Raw genomic sequence first — 11,386 nt, forward strand, 5'->3', positions numbered from 1 at the left:
GTTCTTCTGATGTTCAATTGACTGGGTGACACGCGTGGTGCCATCTTTTTATCCCACAGTCTGTCTGCGTATTCCAGCTGGGTCCAATAGTCGGGACAGAAGGTGACGGCCCACTGACCGTCCTTGCTCTGAGCGGGGTTGGCAACGTAGGCGTTGGTGCCCGGTTGGCATGTAGGGGTGGTGGAGCTCTCACTACAGGTGTAGAAGAGGCGTTGGGTGACATCCTGGTTGCTGTTTGGTTGTTGACCCTTCCAGACGAAGTTGTAAGGATACTTGAGATTGTTCTTGATACGATTGAAGACGCCCGAGTTGTACTTCTGTGTCGACACACACAAACAGTTAGCCATGACAGATCGGTTGGGATGTGGACGTGTGTCCCTTTTCTTACAGTCTTCCAGCGTTTAGGCTGACCAAAGAACCAACCGAAGATGAAGTCGTTGTCACCACCGACCGAACCGACGTTACTGGGATTCAACATCTCAGTCACCGCAACCCAGCTGGCTCGCTCGAGGATGGCGAGCTGGCTCGAATTGCAGTCGTTGACGGCCTTGGACCAGTCGATTCCCTGGAACTTGCTCTCCGCGGATTGATCACGGGCCATCACGCCGCTGGAATCACCGCCATTGAGAGGGACGCCGAACGCGACGAGGAAGAAGGTGAAGAATGCGAGTGCCAACATTCTGGCTTTGGAACGAGAGATGGAAAGTTTTGTGTTCGATCGAGATGGTGATGGGAAAGGAGGAATGTACGCAGGAGGGGGGGATGACGGTCTTTTATATGGGAGAGACATGGATGCAAGTGAATGACCGCAGCCTGCGGGGTATATAATTTGCCTGGTGAATGAAAGTGAACTTGAGCCAAAAGTGATGACCATGGCACTCAACTGAGTCGCTCTGAGCTCTGGATTACACGAACAATTCGGTGAGTAGGGAGTTGGAAAGGCTCGCCGGGAAGATGAGATCGACCTCATTGACAGGAGGCATTCTCGTTCCTACCCAGATTGAATTGTAACACGCCACCTTCCTCTGCTCACTGCTTCCTCTTTGTGAGATTACTAGTATCGGACTGCACAAGCCGGGGGGAACCCTCAGGGATGTATGTCCTTACTGCAGAAAACCCAACACGACCCATTGCTTTACTCTCAACAGATGTGCTTGATGGGGGGAAACAGTGACCAACATATACTCATTGTCACCACCTCGTGGTGCAGGCAAGACACATGAGATGTTCCTTCAACAAGAGCCGTGAATGTTCCTTCATTGAGTCTGGGCCGTACACACAGGTAGTCCGTACAAAGGAATACTTTCCCCATCTATCGACCAACGTGAGGTTCTTTCCGAAGGCCGTTTCAGTTGATGGGCATCTTAGCAAGTCCTTCATGAGCATTCGTCATGAATGTGAATGTCATTGTGACTGTATGAGCAGGTCAGCCTGGTGTGGCCCTTCTGCAGTGTTATCGATCTTTGATGGAAAAAGGAGACGCGTTCGCGACGAGGCTGAACAATGGCTCACGTGACGTCGATATTGGCTTCAGCCTCGTGGGTCCTTTGGCGCAAACCACTAGATTCGTGCTCCGCAATACAGTGGTGAATTACGACCCCCGGTGTTGAACCTGGGACCGTCCTACTCGCAGTCGTGATGGATGTTGCGGAGAAGCTGAATGACCGAAGGGTCCTCCCTTACCGGTAATCTGAGAACATGAAGCTGTCAAAAGTCTTCCAAACTGGGGATAGGCTTGCCGATGCGCCCGAGGTGTCTTTCTCTGTTCTTCGCTGGGCTCGCCAGCCACGCCACGGAGGGAAGACTGTCCCCTAGCCGCCGCGGCAGAGAGCCGGGATCGAGAGAAAGGGTTGTTCCACTTGAACTTGCACGGAAGCTGTTCCATTCCATAGATGGATCTGACCAGAGTTCCACCAAGGACACCTGGAGCGGAAGGGATGTAAATAATATTGATCTGTGTCCCCATGTAAAGGATGAACCCGAGACTATAAAGGTCAAGGCAAAATCTGGCATGTGCTCCTTGCAAAACACCAGGACCGCAACGGGGTATATTGGGATGATGTTCTGCTGCTTGCTGCATTTCTGGCCCTACATTGACCGCATCGTATTCGCCAGAGCCCTTTCGTAGACAGAAGAGCGGCGGTTTATGCTGATGGATGACCTGCTTGATTGGCCTTTTCTCAAAAGCTTGATGGTGGGTATCGGATAGTCGGTCCCTGAAGTCCCAAAGAGCCGCTGGCGGACAGTCTTTCGACATCTTGTCTTGCCAGTAGCTGTATTTCTGAACCCGTAGGCTGAAGCGCGTGCAAAGGTGAGATTCCAGATCGCCGAGGCCTTTTTAAGTTGGAAAATTGTGTGAAAAAGAAGAGCAAGACTCAACAAGTACGTGCTAGCCAAGGGGGAGGTAAGACTGTGAGGTGGATATTAGTCAGTGGGAAGAGTGACGAGACACGATTGCTCGAGACATACACCTGAGGTATATATACATATCAATATTCAACTGCTGAGGGTGGTGTAGGGACGTAGACAGCTAAGTGGGAATCGGAATCCCTACATAACCTCCAAGGGCTCAATGAACCAAGGCAAAAGACTGAAGATGATCTTTTTTATGGTGTTTAACACAAAAGGCACGGCACGATTGCGACACACAAACGTCCAGCGGTGCCTTGAACAAACACACACTCCTTCAAGGGTGGCATAGCACAGCACAGCATGACCTGGGCAAGAGTATAGCATAAATGACACGGAATGCCTTTCCCTTTCTTCATAAAAAGACACACAAACGACAAAGGTCGACATTTCTCAAACATAAAATAAAAGAAAAAGCCCACCACCCCCGTACCATCCTGCTTCCCGAATACGTTACACACGCACAACACACGTCCACGTCGTTTCGATCGAGGACCTTTCTGTGCGATATCATTTTTCCCACACCTCAAAAAAGAGATATAACGCCGATCCGGGAGGGGGAGAGCTCCAGGCGTAGAGTACATAGCATACTGACAAAACTTTCAACTCGAGCCGAAAAGAATCGACTGCCAGGGCTTCACTAGAGCTCGATAGTCTTCTTATCATCAGTCTTGGCAGTTGGCGATGGCTGTTGTCCGTTGGTCTCACTCGTCGATCCATCCTGGAATCCAAATCGCTGGTTCGCATTGCTGTTGACTGCATCCCTCATCATCCTCATTCCTTCCTCTGGATTCTTCAGGCTGGCTTGTCGGAATGCATTCTCCATGTCGACGATTCTCCTCTTGAAAGCGAGCCGATCCAAGAATAATTGTTGTCGACTCTTTTCCAGATCTTTGCGCTCCGTCTGCACTGTTTCTTCCATTTCCGAAAACTGGGACAACTTCATCTCGAGTTTTTGTAATGTGAGGTTGACACCGGCACCGATCATGCGAGTCAGTTCGCGCTCCTCGTAAGACGCAAGTCCGCTCGCTCGCGCCGCCGCCGTGGCCGTGCCTACAGTCGCGAGGTCGGTCACGACAGCTGCGGCCGCAGCACCAGAATCGTCCGAGGTGGTCTTTTCCACAGCAGCTGACGACTCATCCACCTCCATCGTATCCTCAGCCTTGACTTTTTCTTTGCCCTTGTCGGAATCTGGTTCGGCGGCACCACCCATTCCCTTCTCAAGCTGTGCTCGCATCTCTTTCTGCATGACCTCGATCGATCGACCTGCAGCTGCAGCGACAACCTTTGGATCTGCCATCTGAGTCAGGAAAGCCATGACCGACATGACTGGGTTGTCCGTCTGGCTAAGTGGACTTCTTCCAGACAGTGCCTTCATGAAGCCGTTGCCTTTCAGAGGACCGTCCTCGAGGTATGGATCTTGAATGTCTAGCTGCAAGAATTTGAGCACGCACTCTTCCCTCGTCCTCGTCCCCACGTGTTTTGAGATTGCCACCCAGTTGTCGTCGAACGTTTCCATTGCCTCCAACAGCAACAGAGTTTCTGCATCTGTCCAAGGGGCATCCTTGTCTGGGATGTGTGAGTATTCGGGTTCGTCCATCTTCACGAAATCCGACGATCTGTGGTTGCTGGGCATGCGGCATTGGAAATAACAGTTTGGACATAGATCGTACTTGTTGTCTCCGGTGGCATTTGATACCGTGTCTGACTTGGCGTAATGGAAGCGAGAGCGTGTACAATCAACGCCACAGGCGTAGCAGTTGAACGTTTTTCTGTTTGATTTTGCAGCCGAAACCATCGCCGTCGTTTCGCCATTGGCCGACTTTTCCTCTCCATTTGCCTGGTTTTCTGGTTCTTCGCTTGCTTTGACCTCTTTGCCTTTGCTGTCGTAGACATTTCTCCGGACTTCCATATTCAGATCGGCCTTGGACGCGGGAGTCGCAGATTTAGCACGGTCGGTCGAAGGATGAGGCTTCCCAGGGGTCGTCGCCGTCTTTGAACCAGGCTGGAAAGGTTGGAGTCCGCGGGGAGTGTCTGCTGTGACCTTGAAGTGTCCAGTGAAAGGAGGCCCGATATTGGCGGGTCGAGTTTGGGGATCGACCTGTTTTGTTCATGTCAGTAAACCTGGAGCAAAGAACCCCCGTACTCGCAACCCATACCTGGTAATTGATGAGACCCCATTGTTCCAAAAAGGCGTGCACGCGCATGATCGCACAAACATCGCCGGCCAAGTTCCTCCGACACGCGGTTACAGTCAAGTATTCGATGGGGTTCAATCTGTACGAATTGATCATGAAATCACGATAGTCCTTGTACACGGCGGGGGTTTTGCTGCGATTCCGGCTGTTGAAGAACTCTGGTAGGGATTTCTTCTCGAGCTGGTGTATCGTCGTCATGTCGAACCATGTGCTGTAGCTTGGGAGAATGATCTGATGCGTCTGCGCAACCAGATGAGAGCTCGCCGCGGCTTCGATTGCTGATTTGGTCTGCTCAGATTGTCCATCTGCACCATCGTCAGCAAGTCTTCCCTAGATCGCCGATCTCTTCATCTCCGTGTCCGCGTTGTCTTCACCTTTTGCATCGTCGTCTACACCACCCATTTCAGCATCTTCAACCTCTCCAGTCGTCTCATCTTGAGCGGCCGATGGTTTTGGCGCATCCGTAGGATTACCGACCGTGGCGTCTCCGGTTTCCGTCGCAGCGGTCGTATCTGCTCGCAGATTGTTAGCATCGATGATTTTGAGCGACAACGGCACTGCCGTGGAATTTGCTGTCATTTTCGACGCGTGCATACCTTGCGTGGCCGCCTCTGGCTCTTGTGTCGCTGTCGTGCCCTCTGTCGCCATAGCAGGAGTTTCCGAAGTCTCGTGCTTCAGATCCGCCGGGGATTTCTCAGTGTCGGGCATTGTTGCGAAAGATGTTGATTGATCGCAACCAAACCTCCTCCGTTGGCTCGACTACGGAGACCTGTCAAGGGAATTCAAAAGTGCCACGCGCGGCAATCGTATTCCTATCAACGCCGGAAGTCCCAAAGGAGATTGTAAAGACTGGATTCGAACAATGATGGCTGGGTGTATTGTCGCAGAAAGTTCAAACACTGTGTCGCGAAACTGCGCGGCACCGTTTGATGGAGATTCAATTGTCAATTAACTCGTTCGTACACCACAGAGCCGCTAGTCCTAAAGAGGCAAGGTGTCGATTGGCCGTGTTTAGAGATATAGATATCTAATAAACATCGTGTTATTCTATGAGTTCCCAGAGTCATTGGACCTGTTGTTCATCTTCTCCTTCATCCCTGATCAAAGAAGGTAGGCAATGCGCTCGCTGATCGGTAACATGCATGACGAATAAAGTCGTAGCACACCGTCCCCAGCTGGGAGTTGCTTCAAGAGTCCTTAATGAACCTCTCACTGAACCTAGGTAACATTCGAATCAATCGTGAGTACGAGCTTCTGACAATCCAGACGGTCCTCGTGGTATTAATGGTCCATTCAACAGAGCCGACGCCCTTTCCAGTCTATCCTTGGCTAATGATTGGGACGTTGCTCGAATCGGAGCCTCTTTGAGAGATGCTTTCCGTGACATTCATGGTCTTGATGATTCTTGCGCGTGGCTTCTCCTCTATTCCTTACACATCTCGAATTCAATTATCAGAATCGAATACGATGGACCTAGGTCATATGTTCAAAACTCGAAATCTGCGCAGACAAGTGATATCTTCGCCGCCAAAAAACCAGACGTCACGTGATAAGGCTATGAGCACGTGATCAAACTGCTTAATCAAAGACAATCTTCACACGAGTACTCGAGGAGCGATCACCAAATCTTGGGCTATAGTGGTGAGGTTGACACTATAAGGAGCGTCAAAGAGCTTCTTTGCTCTTCGGTACAGCCAACAAAACCCCTCTCAGTTCACCACACCGTCACGATCTGTTCCTGTTCCAGCAGGGCACCGGACTTTGGCCACTGCACGAGTGCTCCTCACCTTGTATCGCCAGGAAAAACACGCAACAGTTAGCCACTAGCACAGGAGTATACCTGAAGTATTGGGAGCAGAGCATATGCTACATGCACGACATGACGCGGCAGCCTCGTACTCTGGTCTCAGGCGCTCCGTAAAGATTGCCCAGTTCCCAAGGACGTGGCCAAATTTCAGGTGGCTATTCTGGCAGGGATCGCTATCAGCTGCAATAGGACCCTAAAAGAGTTCGGACTTGAGGAGATGTCGGCAAGTGAGCTTTCTGCTCTCCTCTGGTGCATCAGAACATGTCAAAGTGTCTCCGAGACACAAGAGCGGGACGAGCACGAAGCCATAGGTAGAAGTCCTTGATTGGCTTCTTAGAACGAACACCTAGGCAAGTTGTCCCGGTTTGATTTTGGGAAAAGATCGAGTTCCATCGATTCGGCTTAAGCTATTGTCAAGTGTTCTTCGACAATGTGTCATAGTACCGAGCATCCGTGATTTGACATCGGGCCATAGCATGTATTAACACACATGCAGAGGTAGGTATTTGCTTTTTTCTCGCCGTCACGAAACGTTCCAGAGCCAACCCTATACCAGACCATACAACCTTTGTACCTCCTGACTTGAAGTCTTTACTTTCCTCGAAGCGGTCCGGCGCCGATCGACCCCGGATACCGGGCACTAAACTAGTTTGTGAACCCAACGATAGGCGATATGTTAGCCTGAGAGCTACGCGAACATACCAAAATCTGGGAGCTTTCAAGCCTCTACTTTGATACGTAGGGCCGACTCAGTACAGACTTGCCCGATAGACGACATCGACAACGTTGCGAGGGGTGTCGGTTTCTGCCCCAAAATACGGCGTACGGGCTGAAGTGTATGGCAATCCCTCGGGCGATCAGTATCCGTATCTTTGTAGAGGTACAGCTGAGGAAAAAAAAGGAGTTGGGGCATGACGGACTCTTGATACACGAGAGTACGCGCGAGATACACCTGTACGTAGGTACTGTATTGTGCGTATCGAACGGATAGTCATTGACTTCCTGCCATCATTTGAGGGCTGTTTTTGCTCCTTGCATCGTGAGAAGTTCAGATAGCTTGTTCTCGTTCAAAGGGCAGCGCAGGGGATGATCCTCGACCGCCACGCAGCACATTTGAGAGCGAGTGTGTTGCATGTCTCTTTGTGTCCGGGAATGGAATATACGGGTCTTGATCTGGAAAAGATTTTTCCTGTAGAAGCAAGCCACGGCAACTTCGAGCTCTACACCGACAAAAGCTACAGCTTGACAGGCTGCATGTTCCTCGAAAGAGGTAAAAAGGAAATGGCGATGGGAAGGTGTGCATGACACATGCAATCGAATGCACTCACTGCTTGTCGGGAAGATGGTCTAAAGCAATCTTTCGGCTCGGCTAGGGGATGCTGCTTGGTCTCTTTTGACTGAGGCCTTCTCCACTGAGCACCACTTCTGCCCCTGCTAGGACTGTCAGAGATGTGGAAGAGAGGGAAGAAGAAGGCGATAGCGGACGGGAACTGCCTCTCGGCCTCGGCCTACGAGCCGTTAGAGGATCTGTGAAGGACGCTCACGCGTGGACGGGACTTGCCTTTTTCGAGATGTCCACCTACCTACGGGAGTTAGTATTCGACGTGTTGGTCAACATAGGGTGTGTGAGAATATCTGGACCATTTGTCCTTTCATCTGGCGACTGTTTGTATACCCAATCTGTTGGACAGCGGGCGTGAGATGGCGACGGCGAAAAGCTGTCTAGCCTCTCCACCCTCTCAGGGTTCATATTGGCGAGTCGACATGAACGGGGCCAGTGAAAGACCATCCCTCCCCAGACGCCACCTGGCTCAAGCTGTCGGGATTTGTGTTGGAATGAGATTCGGCCGTAGACACCGATCTCATCATCGTGAGATCCATTCCTTTATCCTATCAGAGTTCTGTTCTGAGCGCCACTGGCAGACGCAGTGCATTCCGTCGCAAGGGGAGGAGGAAGCCGCAGGAGACTAGCCGCCTAGCCGTCGAAACGCGACAACCTATCACCGATGATACCTAGAAGAAAGATTTGGCGCCACGGCGCCAGAGATGTTCCAGCTTGCAACCTCGAACACCAACGCGAAACATGGCCAATCTCCAAGAATGTACCCCGTAGGCCACACTGCAAACAAGGCTGGGCGTAGCTGGAGATCGAGCCTGAAAGCGAACGATCCCATGGCCTAGCGGCACAGTGCTCACTTCAAACGATGAGGCCGTTCGGCTCGATCTGGAGCTGATCCGTCATCTGGTGAGAGTGGAACTTGAGGGTGGCCATGGGCACTAGATCTCAATGAGCGATCGGTACTCCGTATTTCAGCATGTGTCGAGATCGATCCTTGTAAACGGGGGTTCGGAATCAAGAATCCATTTGACGGTGTTTTTAGGACGAGTAGGGGAGGTCTGTGGCGCTTCTAGCTCGTCTTCATATCTGCCCGTCAGGCTGAGAGCAGCAGCGACAGCGGTGATCCCATCCACCCACTCATCCACACCTCGCCTCCTCTTTCTTTGCCCTCTCCAACATGATGATGCTCTTGGGAAGGATATGAATTGGAATTTTCTGTGTCTTTACCGAGTATGGCACCGGTATACAGCATTAACATAAAATGCAAAAGTATCATATCTTGCACCTGAATGTGAAAGGTACCACAACAGGCACGGGCCTTGTTTCCGGCCGGTTTCCGACTTAGACTCATGATGGGTCGAAAGTTGGGAAGCTCGACGCGTTGCGTTGTCTTGGACGAACAGATTCTAGCGACTTGACAGTTGGCACGGCATGATGGGCAATCCCTGAACCTGACAACAACAGCAACAGCAACAACCACAATCAATCAACTGCGCCAACTATTAGTCCCGTAAACACTGCAGGCTGCATACCGTTTTTCCCCTGCACACTAGTCCTGCACGAAGGTCATTAGTCTGTTCAACTGCATTTTTGTCATTTGTTATGGTTGAGGTCGACCCCGTTGGCAGGGGAAAGAAATACCATTCCATGACATGGCATGGCCAGAACTAGGCCCTGAGAAATGGTTTGGTAGCGATGATGGCGGTGGTGGCAATGGTATTGCCCAACAACTCGTACGGAGTGGTATCCATGTGACAGAGAAGAATCCTTCGACATTGAGTGGCCGCCACAATTCGCTTAACATTGTCTAGATGCACTGCCCATACTCCGTATTCCTTTCAGCTTTTGATTTATTACGGATCAACAAGCCCCAACCTGTAATAGGGATGGAGGAGTAACCGTGATGTTACGGAGTAGTTACTTACGTACTCCGTAGGTAGTAAAAGTAAAGTTCCAGACCATTTTTATTGTTTTGTAGGACAGAACATGCGTCAAACTCCTCCATACATTAAAATGCAAACATGCTTGTGTGATACTCGAGTTTGTACTCGATATTTAATCACGATTTAGACCTAATCTTCTGGAGTTATAACTCAGGTCCTTTTGTTCGTGGGGATTGAACAGCCTCTCACCATGGAAATGAATGAGACAAAATCCACGATCTGTTCTTCTGTGGAGACCTCACTCAATCTGTCTCGCTCTGTCTGTTTCCGGATAACGCTTCTGGTTTTTTGAAATCTTCTCCTGCCACCTGGTGTGTGATGATTGATTGATTGATTCAAAGCCCATGTCTCTTTCTGTTTTATTTTCTGGTCCCACGCACCAACTAGCAAGGGGACAGGTTGCATAAACCACTAAGCAGGGCACACGATAGCCCTCCGTATTTAGACTTGTTCCAATACGGAGTAGCAGTGGCTACTAGTCCAACGGCAGTCCGGATGTCTCTCAACGTTGCAGATGGTTCAAACTGGTTGTGGATGTGATTGTAAGATTTGATTGGCTCGATTCCTTGTCACTCGCTTTGTATTCGTATGTACGGGGAGGCAGGGCTAGTTTGCCTCACATTCGCAATCTATTTCCCTCCCTCTCTCGGCCACTTTCGTATAGATGGCTCTGGTGTAGTCACTTGGTTTACTCAATTTGACAACTCATACGATCAGGAAGATCCTTGGACCCTGACTTGATGCTGATGCTGCTCCTCCTCCAATCACCTGTTGTTACCTTGGTCAGTACGGAGTACATGACATGGCCGCAGCCAGTACCCGCCCACACAAAAAAGAATACGGTGAATGGATTGTCCATTTTTCTGTATGTCCCCAACTCATCTCTGGAAGGGGACTTGCTTGCTGCGGCAAAAGCTGTACGTAAAATGATGAGCTACGGACCTTCTGTTTTGGAGGTGCATGCAGCTATCAAAAAAACAACATGTGCGTCTGAAACTTGTTGAGTCCCGCACCCTCCTACAGGGGGAAACTGGACAGGGACACGTGTGGACTATTGAACTCGGTACCAAAGATATCCCAAACATGGCCTTGCTCAGAGACCATGCGCACAACCATGTAACCGACCACTCACGCACCGGTCGGGCGGGATCAATCTTGCTGCAGCCGAACTCAGTCAAGTGATTCGATTGGAAACCGAAGATAAACACGCAACTCACTAGGGCAGCTAGAACAAGCCACCGACAGGGGAGCAACAGAGAGCGAGAAAGGACGGATTGGGCGAGGAGGATCTACAGAGTACAAGTCCTGGTCGGCCCTTCTCCCCAGCGCCATTCACCAGAGTTGACACTTCAAGCCATGGCGTTTTCTCACACTCCTCGTCAACGCATACTCCCTAATCTTGCTTCATTATACCTGTCATATATGCATCCGTGGCATATTACCTTCTCCGATGCCCTCTCTGACAACCAGCCTCGGCCTAAAAGAGAAGATCCAAGGTATAATAGAAGTAGCAGAGACAAAAAGGTGGCACTTCGCTCCTCGTCACTTTTTGTTCTCCATTGTTCCAATGCCCACTGTTCGCCCAAGTCTCTTCTTACCGTAAGCAACTCCCGAAAGAAGAAAAGAGAGGAAGAGGCAGCCAGGATGCTTCCTGCTGTAGCCATTCCGGCAATAGTTCTAGCAGGGCAGA

The 11,386-nt window shown here is 50.6% G+C and overlaps 1 protein-coding gene across 2 annotated transcripts; it reads right to left on the bottom strand.

Annotated features, from left to right (window-relative positions):
- Positions 1-2,471: 2,471 nt before the first annotated feature.
- On the bottom strand, positions 2,472-5,515 carry PV06_08136. Of its 2 annotated transcripts, XM_016409440.1 has the most exons (4): positions 5,204-5,515; positions 4,982-5,119; positions 4,569-4,912; positions 2,472-4,510 (listed from the first exon to the last, which is right to left on the bottom strand). In XM_016409440.1, exons 1-4 carry the CDS (start codon positions 5,313-5,315, stop codon positions 3,050-3,052), a joined length of 2,055 nt encoding a protein of 684 aa, XP_016259748.1. In that variant the 5' UTR covers positions 5,316-5,515; the 3' UTR covers positions 2,472-3,049. The 2 variants fall into 2 exon arrangements, with proteins under 2 accessions (XP_016259748.1, XP_016259749.1); XM_016409441.1 differs by having other exon boundaries at positions 4,569-5,119.
- Positions 5,516-11,386: the final 5,871 nt, after the last annotated feature.

The sequence above is a fragment of the Exophiala oligosperma genome (assembly GCF_000835515.1).
Source record: "Exophiala oligosperma strain CBS 72588 unplaced genomic scaffold supercont1.8, whole genome shotgun sequence".
Taxonomy (NCBI): domain Eukaryota; kingdom Fungi; phylum Ascomycota; class Eurotiomycetes; order Chaetothyriales; family Herpotrichiellaceae; genus Exophiala; species Exophiala oligosperma.